Consider the following 14,000-nt stretch of genomic DNA (forward strand, 5'->3'; position numbering starts at 1 on the left):
TCACACTCCACGAAATAATATGTTTTGCAAGTGGATTTTTGATATTCTTATACAGTAAAACTCCGCTTGCAAATCACATTATTTAGTGTAGTGTGAATGCACCCTACCACTTAGGGTTGCCAATCCCCAGGTGGGGGCAGGGGATCCCCCGTTTTGGAGGCCCTACCCCCGCTTCAGGGTCATCAGAAAGCGGGGGGGAGGGAGGGAAATGTCTGCTGGGAACTCTATTATTCCCTAGGGAGATTTATTCCCATAGAAAATCATGGAGAATTGATCCGCGAGTATCTGGGGCTCTGGGGGGGCTGTTTATTGGGGTAGAGGCACCAAATTTTCAGTATAGCATCTAGTGCCTCTCCCCAAAATAACCCCCAAGTTTCAACACGATTGGAAGGAAGGCATTGAAAAGGTGTGCCGTCCTTTTCAATGTGATGGCCAGAGCTCCCTTGGAGTTCAATTATGCTTGTCACAACCTTGATCTTGGCTCCACCCCCAACATCTCCTGGCTCCACCCCCAAAGTCTCCTGGCTCCACCCCCAAAGTCCCCAGATATTTCTTGAATTGGACTTGGCAACCCTACTACCACTATAGTTTTTGCATCATGCGTGTGAATGCAGACATAGGTTAATCTTGGGTTATCTACTGGTGAGATCCATAAAGGCTACAGAAAGAAGACAAGATTCTCCCCCCTTTCCTCCCCATGCGTCACACCCTTGAGCACCCTATCCTGAGGGCTGCCCCAGTATGGATTGGGAAGTCCCTGGTGATTTGAAGATGGGGCTTGGGAACTGTGGGATCAAGGAAGGGGAGGGAGCTCCGTAGGATATGATGTCATAGAGTCCACCCTCCAAAACAGCCATTTCCTCCAGGAGAACTGATCTCTGTTTCTGGAGATAAATTGTATTTCTATGAGATTGGTTGACAATTATAGCAATTGCAGAGAGGACGGAAGATCAGTTTGGGTCCAAAGAAGTAATGGAATAGTGTACAGGAGGAAGGCTAAGCCATACTAACATCTGATGGAACAAAGGCCTCTTCTGGGGTAAGGATCTCCTTGGGAAGAAGGGTCTCCTCAGGAGTAAGCGTGGGTAGGATCTGGGAGTAGACAAAGAAAGGTGGATAAAAGACCCAGCTGCAGTGGGAAAGAAAGTAGCTGGTTGGTTCTGGTAAGAAGCTGCAAAGGAGAGCAGCTAGCCAGGGGGATGGTCTCTACAGCCTAAATAGGTTTTGCAGGTTTTTGAAGCAACAGAAAACCCAGCCAAACCCCTTCAGCAGAGGGGAAAGCCAGAAGTGTTTTCATATTCTGAGTTGTTCTGACTCTTTTGAATTACCTTTAGTTCTCTTCTGTCGCATCCTAAGCAAATATGATGGAGAATGAAAGGAGAGGCATACTGACTACTTTACTAAGCCATAATGGAATAATCAGTATTATTCAGAAATAGTTATTTAACGGAACTGTTCATATTTAGTACCGTAGAAAAGCAAAAAAGAGGACATATTTCCTGACTGACTACTTCAAAGAAGTGATCGCTATAACAAATTTTCAAACCCCTGCTATGTGATAATTGCTACTAACTAGGAAGATTCCTAACCTTCTTACTCCAGAAAAGAACATTTTTGTCAATTTTTTTAAAAAGCCCAAAAGAGGTTGGGCCCTCCCCCCTAAAAAAAGGAGGACATATTTTAGAGGACTTCTGGAGTCAAGGAGGACTTTGACATATGCCAAAATACCTGTGGCAAGGGTGGCCAAGCTGGCTTAATGTAAGAGCCACATAGAATAAACATCAGATGTTTGAGAGCCACAAAACATGATTGTCAGATGTATGAGAGCCACAGAACACAAAAGGAGGGAGGGAGGGAGGGAGGAAGGAAGGAAGGAAGGAAGGAAGGAAGGAAGGAAGGAAGGAAGGAAGGAAGGAAGGAAGGAAGGAAGGAAGGAAGGAAGGAAGATGGGAGAGAGAGAGAGATGGAGAGAGATGGAGAGAAAGCAACTTTAACTTTAAATGCATTCTCCAAGCCGCTGGCTGTTTTGGAGAAGTGATTTAAAGAGACAAATGCCTTCTCCAAGCCAGCCAACGGGGCACTGGAGGCTTCAAGAGCCACACAATGTGTCCCGGGCCACAGTTTGGCCACCCCAACCTATGGCATCTGGAAGAACTTAACTCATCGGGGAATAACACTGTCAGTTATTTTTATATTTATCGTGATATAGGGGTTTTTTGTAGCAGGAACTCCTTTGCATATTAGGCTACACCCTCCTGGTGTAGCCAACCCTCCAAGAGTTCACACGACTCTTCTTACAGGGCCTACTGTAAGCTCTTGGAGGATTGGCTGCATCAGGGGGGTGTAGCCTAATATGCAAAAAAAGCTACAAAAAAAGCCCTGATTGTGAACATTTTTATTGTGGTATAATCTATCACTACTTACTTATTGTGGTTAGAATGGTTTCCAGTAATAAATTAATTTTAGCACTGCCGTGTTAATACAGTTGACTTGATGAACTGCCTAAAAACATTTTGATTGACTAAAATGGTACTCCGGTAAATCAGGCAGCATATTTCCACCCCAGTTATGAGCCTTAATAAAAATGCTCATGAAAACTGCAGGTTGTAGGTGCCTTTTGTAGAAGGAGCATTCCATCCTATCTGGAGTAAAGGAAGGGAAATTCCTTTTCTAAGGACAACTGAGACAACGTGTGCATCCATTTTCTGAAAACAAAAAATTGTATTTTAATTTATTTTTTAAGGAGATTTTAATTTTTTTTTTTTAGAAGATCTGTATGCTGTCATTTCAAAACCTGGCCAAAGTGTCTGACACCTGGAATGAGTCAAGCCAATAAAAAGAAGCAAAGCCTATTAGAGACAAGACAATAAAAACTGTGCCAGGGCATAAAAGAAGAGCAGTCCAAAATGATGTTGATGAAACAGTCCTTGGGCTTCAAGCAGATCATAAAACAGATAAAGAAGACAGATTCTCCTCAGTTAAAAAGCCTTGTGGTACCATAGAAACATTTGGGCTTGGTGCCTAAAGGTAAGAAAGGTAGGTGCCAGGCAGGCTTCAAGGAGGGCGTGGGGATGAGTGTGTGTTTCTTCCCCATATGTAAATGTATGCAGATTGACTTGTTTCATTAAAAAAATGATCAGTTACCAGGGCTGGATTAACAAGGAGGCAAAGTAGGCCCTGACCTACGGGCCCCCGTGCCTTTAGGGGCCCCAGGCCAGCTCCCCCTGCCTGCAGCCCTCCCAGCCTGCATGCCCAGCCAGGAACTGAGCCGCTCTATGCCAGACTTGCCTGGTGTGGTTGCTGCCGGCGTCATCTCCAAGTTTGCCTCTCTCTGCTTCTCCCCCACAGCTTTGTTAAAGGGGTTTTTGAGAAGATGCCTGCAGGCTGCAGTGGAAGCTGTGGGCGGCGGGGTGGGCGCTCCAATTCTGATATAATTTGCAAGGGGTCCCCAAAATTTTAACTGCCTAGGGGCCTGCACAGGGTTTAATCCAGCACTGTCAGTTACCTAAAAATGCACCCAATGAATCAACTTTTAAAATATCAAGTGACAACCTTATTCATATATCTAGGGTAGTGTTTAGGGTTGCCAGGTCCCTAAGACTCATGAGTGCGGCTGGGGACAGGGGAGAACTTACTGGGAGCTGGAACAACACAACCTGCCTATAAAGTCACTTGGGAATCAGAAATAAACACGATGTGCCTACATCACCCGGAAGTGACATCGCATGTTGATGACGCCAGGGGACAACGCTCTGGTTTTTGGGTAAAACTGTATGCTTTGAAGCTAATTCTATCATAGAGTTTTGTCCACAAACCAGAGCATTGTCACCAACACACCCACATCATATCCGGGTCACGTAGGCACACTGTGTTTATTTCTGGCTTCTTACCTGTATTTTGGGAGGGGCGTGCAGGGTAATTCTCCAAGCACTGGAAACCAGGTGAAGCCAGGAGCAAGCTTGTGACAAGCACGAATGAACTCCGAATGGAGTTCTGGCCATTGCATTTAAAAGGACTGTGTTCCTTTTAAATGCCTTCCCTGTATTGGAAATAATGGCGGATGGGGGTATCTTCTTTTTGGGCTCATAGAATTGGACCCCCTAGTTGGAAGGATGAGGAAGAACACCTTCCCCTAGGTGTTTTGGAGGGTGTTTTGGAAAGAGGCACTGGATGCTATGCTGAAAGTTTGGTGCCTCTACCTAAAACCCCCCAAAAAACCCAGCCTCGCTCCACCAGAGCACCAGATAACAATAGATCTATTTTCCATTATACCCTATGGAGACTGGTCTCTATAGGGTATAATTGAGTGCCCCGTGGACATTTCTTTCCCCCTCTCCCATTTTGTGATGACCCTGAAGTGGGGGAGAGCCTCCAAGACAGGGGATCCCCTGCCTCCAACTGGGGATTGGCAACCTTTTAGAATTCCAAACATGCAGATGGGAAAAGGTTTGAGACCCCTGATATAGAGTGACAAGATGCAACTGAGGATAGAGCTACTCTCCTCTTGAGCTGATGCTCATAAGAATGATTTACTACAGACTTAGACTGTTACCTCAGCATACTATCCAGGTGTGTGGGTGTGTGTATGTGGGGGGATTTCCTTCATCCAAATTTTCAATCCTATACATGAATGTTAAAGGCACAGGAACCACGCTGTCCTTTGTATCTAGTCACCCGGCAACCAGTGCTCCCTCTAAGCTAAGTTAGCATGAGCAAGCTCACAGATTTTTAGCCTCCAGCTCACACATTTTTGTCTTAGCTCAGGAAGGATGACCCCAGAGCACAATACGTTACGCAGTAGCTCACAACTTTAATGCCAGTCGCTCACAAAGTGCTCACAAGGTTCTGCAGCTTAGAGGGGACATTATGATAACGCTCCTTCAGCAATCCGCTCACACTTTGTACAGTTGACCTGGATTTAACTCTAGGTCCACTGCTTCTCCCATCCTTGGGAGATGGGGTAAATGATCAGTGTTCCCTAGTTCCCAGCGAAGTTAATTACTTTCAAAAAAATTATTGGCAGGCATTCTTCCTTAATAGTCTCCTTCAATAAACCAGGGCCAAACCTCACACTTAATAACAACCACATTCTCAGAGTCACAACACATTCCTCAACGGCTTAAGAATGTTACATCTTCATAGGTTTGAGAGAGAGAGATCTCGATACACTTGTCTTATAAAATGGCTGAGCTATTTCAAGCATAAAGTCTCCTGCCCTGCAGTGCTGTGCAGAGAAATAAATGCCTATTATAGTATGTGCTGAACAACGCCAATGTCTTTAGAGGACTCTATTCCAAGCCATTCCTTTGGCAAGGCCTGTGAGATGTCCACCCATTAAGCAAATCAGGGCAAAGGGCGTGGGCTTTAGAGACAGGGCAGGTGATAATGACAGTCCAGGAGGCGTCCCCCCTACCAGTAAATGCCACATGCCAATCTAAAGCAACCCCTGCTGGGTTCAAGAAAGCCCAGTTTTGACCCAGCTAGGATTACAAGGCAAAGAACTTCCACAAGGTCACACTGAGAGAGGATTATTTCTCAGGAATTATGCTGTGTTTTGGCTGGTAAGATTGAGGAGGGGTCTTATTTGGGGTTTTGCCTACCCAGATGTTACAGCTTGTGGGGCTGGGAATCTTTTCCCTGACCCAAGACGCCTATGCAGGGTGGGAATGGAGGAATGATAGTGGTTGCTCAGAGTGGAGTGTTAAGACACTCTGCAAACCCTCAGAGGTCCTTACAAAGTGGCCAGCTTCAGGGCTCCAAAGAAATCCTGTTCTTCCTACTCATCAAGCTAAGTCTGATGTACTGCTCTTTGCATAGAGCTTATCCCTTGTTGAATACCTGGAGAACAAATTTTCCAATGAAAATACAGGACTTTTGGATTAGGTGCCCTTGTTAGGATCTCAGTTCCTTGGGTCATGGAATTTAGAAGAAGTGTTCTTCCCCATCCTTCATTGTTTTCAATGGAGGGGGAAACAGCCTTTTTTCCTCCAGGGCAAAAACAAGACAAGGATGCAACAAACATTATCCAGTGCCTCCCATGCCTAGAACCAGCACCTTCCCCAATAACCAAATCAGAACACAGAAATCCAAAAGCTTCTGCTTTTGGACTTTTCCTACAGGAATAGGTAATGGCTCATCTCTTTAAACAATAGCCATGGCACATGACTCTCTCTGCATGCCTTTGTCATATGGTGTCCAGAGGACATTTATCAATGGACACTCTCAAGCATGAATATGGGTCAAGGTAGAATAAAGGAAAGCAGTTAGAATCTTTAGTGTGAGACCCAATTTGGCAAGGCAGTGGTCTTTTCTTCTAAAATTTTGGAGACTTTTTAAATTGCAGTTGTTTAGACATATGCTTTATTTATATTTTAGATCCATGAGCACATGAAATATTGTACATCTTGATGAGCTGCCCATGTTGAATCTCAAGAATATTTATCATCCCTTACTTCACAGATAAACATCTCAGTGTGAGTTAAAATAGTTGTCCCAGTTCCATATATTTAAAAATATTTAATTTTTTTTTTAAAAAAACAGTTGCTTAACAAATGTATAGATAATTATTTTTCTTCTCTCTGCATCTTTCATATAAGGTCCCTTCTCTGTATGATGCGTTTTATGTATATTTTTGTAAAATGTATGGAGCGCTTAGTTTGAATTTTACCACTGAGGAAGGCTTTTAGCTGAAACGTTTTTGGTATTGATTCTTGTATATGAATATAATTTGTATATTTTAACCTGTATTTATATAACTGGGCATTTGCTTTTAGATTAGGATTAGGTACTCATATGCAGAACCGTAAGATTGTGGTTTTTAAATGATATCTTAGCACTTTTGAATGTATAATTAAATATATTTTGTACATTAGCGCAATGTGCGCAGTTATATTTCAGTTTTTTTTTCTTTGTCTCAACCTTTACGGTTACTTTTCCAGAGTCCAAAGGTGCCTGTCCATTCAAAACTGTTGGGGGACCCCTGAGGTAAGGCATAGGAAGGTTTATAAAGGACGGGTGTCCCTTGGTTTGCTCCCAGCTGTGCCTGGTTGCTGCTGAATGGAACATCTCAGAAGAACACTGCTGTTGGTTTCGTGCAAGTGCATGTATATTGGTTTGTAAAAGATGCAATGCATATTCACTTTGCAATTAAAACCAGGTACCACTACCTGGATAAATTTGTGGTTTATATCATGGGTTGAGCTATACCTCCGTTGATGACATGAGAATAACCCACCGCCTGGATTTTAGTTCCGGCAAACTTTGGTGCCAATGAACTCCAATGTAGATAAAATTTTGAAGTTCAGAATTCAGATCCCATCAGTTAACAAATATTTATTTCCCTCTGTCTGCAGAAAAGGTCCTGGAGAAGCCTCCAGCCACGCTGCTTGTTTCCTGTTGCAATCATAGACATGGAATGGCTGGTCATTGTATTACTTCTGGTGTCTGCTGGTGGGTATATATTGATGAAGGCAAGCGGGGGAGGAAGGCAGCATGTTATAGCCTGATATAATCAAATCTTAGGAGCTAAGCAGGATTGGTACTTGGATGGGAGATCTTCAAGGAAGGCTCTGCGGAGGAAGGCAATGGTAAAACCACCTCTGCTTCTCATTTGCCCTGAAAGTCCCTTGCTAGAGTTGCTATAAACTGGTTATGCCAGCGCTTAACATACATAAGGGGGCAAAAGAACCCTAGAAGCAGGGCTTTCTTTGAAGCAGGAACACTGTTTCCTCCTTTTCTTTTCCCTCTAGGCTGAGTTAGTGTGAGCTAGCTCACAGATTTTTAGCCTCCAGCTCACACATTTTTGTCTTAGCTCAGGAAGGATAACCCCAGAGCACACTCATTTATGCTGTAGCTCACAGCTTCGATGCCAGTAGCTCACAACTTTAATACTGGTAGTTCACAAAGTAGAATTTTTGCTCACAAGATTCTGCAGCTTAGAGGGAACATTGGTAAGGACCTAAAAGGAAATGGAGGAAAAGGCTTGTTTGTCAGCCTCAGATCACGTATTGATAACAAAGTGTTTTGCAGTGCGCACCCAGGACGATGAAGGACGGATCATCGGAGGGTATCCTTGTAATCCTCATTCTCAGCCCTGGCAAGCTTATGTGACTGGCCAATACATTTGTGGAGGAACATTGATTCATCCGCAATGGGTTGTTACTGCTGCGCACTGTTTGAGCAGGTGAGTTTGAGAAGCTAGAACTGGGGGTGTTGAACTAAGTATTGTCTACTCTGACTGGCAGCTGCTCTGCAGTGACTGAACCAGCACTTGCTTATCCATAGATCTTTTTCACGGGAGACACCAGAGACTCTGTACATCCTCTACCACAGAGCTCTAACTCAAAGTGCTGGTTATGGATGTTTCGGGGGGGTATTGGAAGCCATATGACAGAATTGTCGTTGCATACCATATATCTCTTCAGTCAAACTGGTTTTGCAGAAACAGACATAGGTATATTTTGACGTACCTATTTTGACTGTCACAAGGAACTATTGGCCAGCACCTAGGACATGGAACATAACCCTTTCCCCTGTTTCAGAGCCGTTGGATTGAGAATATCTGCAAAGATTATCTCTCAGCATATGAGAACCGATGTGGAATCATGGTTAGTGTGTCAAACTAGGATCTGGGAGACCCAGGTTCAAATCCCTACTCTGCCATGGAAGTGTGCTGGGTGACCTTGGGCCAGTCGTCACACACTCTCAGCCCAACCTGCCATATACTGTTGTTGTGAGGATAAAATGAAGAAGGAGAGAAAGTTGTAAGCGACTTTGGGTCTCCGCTGGGGAGGAAAGTGGGGTATAAACTAAGTAAGCAAGTCCTCCTGCCTGTCTGCCTTTCTCGACTTTATTCTCAACAGTGTAGTCCATAAAGATTAGATTAGATTAGATTTATTGTCTAATAAGGGCTTGTCATGAAGACTTCACCGTACCGCTGACAGAATCATTCCTCTGTCTTCCAGTGCGGATAATTGCTAGAGCGATTGGGATGATTTCCAAACCTCTCCCATCCTCCACACACTTCTTTTCTCCCAGCCAGGCTCAGGGAAATGGGAGAGGTCAATAGCTTTCAAAATGTGTTTTTGCACAGATGTGATGGAGGGGAAAGTGGAAGGGAGACAGTGTCCACAGTGAATGATGCAGGTGTGTAAACACCGCTTCCACCACCCATTCCTACACAGTTTGCTGCTGCTGCTGCTGTCAGGACTGGGGTTAGGGTTGCCAAGTCCAACTGAACAAATTTCTGGGGACTTTGGGGAGTGGGGCCAGGAGACTTTGGGGGTGGAGGCAGGAGCAAGGTTGTAGCAAGCATAATTGATCTCCAAAGGGAGTTCTGGCCATCACATTTAAAGGGACAGCACACCTTTTAAAATGCCTTCCATTTGGAAATCATGATGGATAAGGACACCTTCTTTTGGGGCTCATAGAACTGGACCCCCCACCACTTTGAAACTTGGAGGGTGTTTTGAGGAGAGGCATTGGATGCTATGCTGCAAATATGGTGCCTCTGTCTCAAAATATAGCCCTCCCAGAGCCAGGGCCGGCTCGCCCACTTGACAAACTAAGTGGTTGCCTGGGACGCTGGAAGAAGAGGTGCCAAATTGGGCTCCCCCTCCCGCTCCCAGTGCCCACGACAACCACCTAGTTTGCCTGCCTGCCACCCCTCCACCGCCCACCCCCCCTTCCCTCGCACTTCGCCCGCCCCTGTCGCTCCCCCGCCGTTATAAGAGGAGTGCGCGGAGTCTGGGCCCTACTGGCTTTGATGCGACTGGTGCGCCATCTAATCCTTTGAAGCACACATGGGAGAAGGCTTTGCTCCCCCTCACTTCCGGTTTCAGGAAGGAGGGGGAAGAAGCCTTCTCCCACACGCACTTCAAAAGATTAGATGGCGCGCCACCTGCATTGAAACCAGTAGGGCCCAGCTGTGGCGCAGTGCACTCTGATGGGAGGGCAACAGAGGGGGGGCAAGACAGCGGGCAGGGAGCCTGCCTGGGCACCACGCACCCTAGAGCCGGCACTGCCCAGAACCCCAGATACCCATGAATCAGTTCTCCATTATACCCTATGGAAATCGGTCTCCATAGGGAATAATGGAGTGCCCAACAGACATCCCCCCCTTTCTGGTGATCCTGAAGTGGGGGGAGGGCCTCCAATCCAGGGGATCCCCTGTCCCCACTTGGGGATTGGCAACCCTAACTGGGGTGCGCTCTGGAGCAGCCCAAGATAGGGTTCGAGAACAGCAGCGGTTCTAGGACTGAATAAAGTATCACAAATGAATGACCAAGTTTTGGAGTTTCCCACAAATCTTCTCTGAGCTCGCAGCCCCATTCAAACGAAAACACCCCAATGTCAGAAGATTTTCCCAGGCTTAAACTGGAACTGTGTAATATGTTGCTACCTCACAGGGTGTCTGTTGTGTGGCGTGGAAGGGAAAAGAGACTGTAAACCGTTCTAAGACTGAGTGAAGAGCGGGGTAGAAATTCAATCTCCTCCTCTTCCTTCCCCCATCTTGGACAGGCTAGGTACCTCTTATGACAAGCAGGCAGCACCATCTTGTGGTCATATTTAATATTACATTTTAAACAGTTGAACATGACAGAGGCCTCTCCTCTCCCTCTGGTTCATTCTCCCTGAAATCTTTTTTTTTTTTTTTAACTGGAGTCAGGACTGAATCTGTAACCTTATATATGCAAGGCATATGCTCTACCTGGGAGGCAGGTCCTCCATCTCCCCGATGTTGACCTACTTTCTTTTTCTCACTCATCATCTAGAAACATGGTCGTTTGGCTGGGAGAACACAACCTCCGTAACTGGGAGGGTGTAGAACAGAAGCGGTTTGTGAGCAGGGCCATTCGGCATCCTGGGTTCAACAGCCGGACGTTGGACAACGACATCATGCTGCTTAAATTGGACAAGCCTGTCCGATTGACCTGGATCATAAGGCCCCTGAGATTACCTCGCCAATGCAGCAGTGACGGAACTCGATGCCTTGTATCCGGATGGGGCACAGTCAGCTCTCCCCAAGGTACGAATGCAAAGGAACAGGTTTCTTGACTCACCTGAGGTTGCTTGTTTCCACACAGAGGTTTTGATCCAAACTTCAGCAGTTTGGGGCTAGCAGCAGTGTTCCCTCTAAGCTGAGTTAGTATGAGCTGGCTCACAGATTTTTAGCCTCTGGCTCACACATATTGGTCTTAGCTCAGGAAAAATGGCCCCAGAGCAACCTAATATATGCAGAAGCTTGCAACTTTAATGCCAGTAGCTCACAATGTAGAATTTGTGCTCACAAGACTCCACAGCTTAGAGGAAGTATTGGCTGGCACTTGTACCGTACAGCTGTTCACATAAGGTGCCATTTCCCAGTATGTCTGTTATTATCCCTGATGGGTTTTTTACACTTATATTTTTGTTAGTGGTAGATATTAATGTTAATTACAACCCACCTTTCTCACTTGGACTCAAGGTGAATTACACAGAGTAAGTCAATACAATTGGCGAATTGGACATCCAATAAGCAATAGGATTAGGGTTGTAGAAGTCTTGAGGCTTCACCTCTCCCCTATATTGTACTATGCAGGGGAAAGGTCTAACAGCCTTGGGGCTATTAGGGCCTCTTTATTCTTTTTGACTAATGAAGACATTTGGATAAACGGCCTAATTAGAAAGTGTAAAGCCAATTCCCACTTTTATTTTCTTGACCAAGCCAGACTGAGAAAAGAAACCTTATATTAAATGTTAAAAGTCTTAACTGTAAGTTTCCTACCCTATAAGTTTACTTCAAATCTCTTTTCTTACTCATATAATTAGCTTAATTTCTATCTCTAAATATAATGGGGGTTGCAGAAAGAGCCTGCAGGAACTCATTTGCATATTAGGCCACACCCCATGACATCACCATTCTGCAAAGGGTTTTTTGTAGAAAAGGCCCAGTGGGAACTTATTTGCATATTAGGCCACACCCCCGACACCAAGCCAGCCGAAATTGTATTGCTGTACGTTCCTGTTAAAAAAAAAGCCCCGATTATAATATGTCTAAATATGTATATAAAGTATTCAGGTTAACATTTTCCACATCTGTGAACCACTTAGTACACAGCAAGCCTAGTATCTGTATAGAAAAGCCCGCTTGAATAATTCGTTTAGATATATTGTTCAGCCATATTGCTTTGGTGTCACTGTACTACAGTAATATGGTTCCTACTATTGAAATAAAAACAGGAGGCAAAAAGAACTCCAGAAGTGATGGAGGTAACAGCAGGCATGTGGGAATACATGGACACTGGGCAATACCTCCCTGTGGAAATGGTTATTTCTCTGCAAATTCCTCTGCAGTGAAACAGGGAATTGTCCCCAAGAGGAAGTAGCCTTAGTGTCAGTGAGAAATCACAGCATGATGTGAAATTCTGGACTTGGCTATAGACTAAAAACAACAAAGGGGTCTTGTGGACAAATTTACTGGGTCGACTTTACCAGTTGTGTGAAGTGAAACCTCAGTCAGTGGGTATAGAGAGAGAGGGAGGTAGCAAAGTGCGGACAGTGGGGTTCACAGAAAGCAAGGGACATTTCTAGGCAAAACTTGAGAAGTATCTGAGATAAATGCAGTGACTATTCAATAAATGCTAACTGAAGTTAGTTACCCCTTTCCTTTGCTGTCTAGCCACATTACACAGAATAGTGTTTAAATGGGAGGCAATCTTTTGCAGCATCTTTCCCAGACATCCTGCAGTGTGCAGACGTTCGGATTGTCAGCCGGCAGCGTTGTGAAGCCTCTTATCCCGAATCCATCACTGACAACATGATTTGTGCCGGCATACTAAACGGGGGAGTGGACTCCTGCCAGGTACGCTGGGAGGTTAACTTGGCTACTAAAGCATTCAAATGAGCATTTTCTACCTATCAAACTTTGCACGTTCAGCAATTCCCCTTTCCTCTACCACCCCTTTCCTCCTTCTCCCTTCCCTTTTTGGTATATTTGCCTTTCAGCTTTTGTTTTTCCTAAACTACCTCTTTGCTTATGCTTACATATTCCTGGCAACACACCCCCTACCCATGTGTAATGGTTGGTGACTTCTGTTTCAATCTATCTGAAGTGTGTATGCACACAAAAACTTACACCCAAAATAATACTTTGTTAGTCTTAAAGGTGCCACTGAACTCCAACTTTGTTTCACATACATACCTGTGGGCAATGGTTGCATCAGTGTGTTAGCATTTCATGCCTTGCCAGTATAATGCTGCCCCCAAGAGGCCAGGTTGACATACTGCAAAGCCAGTAGCATTAATGCCAAACACTGTTGTTTGTCCTTCTGCAGGGTGACTCCGGAGGGCCTCTTGTGTGCAACGAACAGTTGGAAGGGATCGTCTCCTGGGGCTTGGAGACATGTGCACAGTCCAACCATCCCGGGGTTTACACCAGAGTATGCAAATACGTGTACTGGCTGCAGCAAGTCATGAGTTGGAATTAATACTGCAGACTGGGCTCAGCTTGTCCCGTTCTGAGATTCCAGTAGTAATAAATCATTAACAAACTTTTGCTAGCTTCTCCGTTCATAAATATTGAATGTGATATATTTGTTGATCTGACCTAGTATATGGTTGCTTCCCTAAAATAAGGTCCCATACCCTTAGTTAGACTCTTGGTCTATCAAGGTCTACTGTGTCAGTTGCTCTCCAGGGTCTCAAGTGGACATCTTTTATGTCACAACACCTGGTCCTTTTTCAGTAGAGATGCCAGGGATCAAACCAGGGACCTTCTGCATACTAAACAGCTGCTCTGCTGCTGTGCCGTGGCCCCAATGTCATGGTGCATGCAGAATGGCAGTCTGGGTTGCCATTCTCCAGGTGGTAGCTGAAGATTTCCTAGGATTACAGCTGATCTCCAGGTGACAGAGATCAGTTCACCTGGAAAAAATGGCCACTTTGGAAAGCCTCTATGACAGGGTGGCCAAATTTGCTTAATGCAAGATCCACATTGAATAAATGTCAGAGGTTTGAGAGCC

The 14,000-nt window shown here is 45.0% G+C and overlaps 1 protein-coding gene across 1 annotated transcript; it reads left to right on the plus strand.

Moving 5' to 3' along the window:
• The first annotated feature begins 7,363 nt into the window (after positions 1-7,363).
• Positions 7,364-13,542, plus strand: LOC132586251 (trypsin-like). Its single transcript, XM_060258255.1, has 5 exons — positions 7,364-7,449; positions 8,029-8,182; positions 10,773-11,026; positions 12,705-12,841; positions 13,314-13,542. Exons 1-5 carry the CDS (start codon positions 7,410-7,412, stop codon positions 13,464-13,466), a joined length of 738 nt encoding a protein of 245 aa, XP_060114238.1. The 5' UTR covers positions 7,364-7,409; the 3' UTR covers positions 13,467-13,542.
• Positions 13,543-14,000: the final 458 nt, after the last annotated feature.

Source organism: Heteronotia binoei, chromosome 17 (assembly GCF_032191835.1).
Source record: "Heteronotia binoei isolate CCM8104 ecotype False Entrance Well chromosome 17, APGP_CSIRO_Hbin_v1, whole genome shotgun sequence".
NCBI classification, from domain to species: Eukaryota; Metazoa; Chordata; class Lepidosauria; order Squamata; family Gekkonidae; genus Heteronotia; species Heteronotia binoei.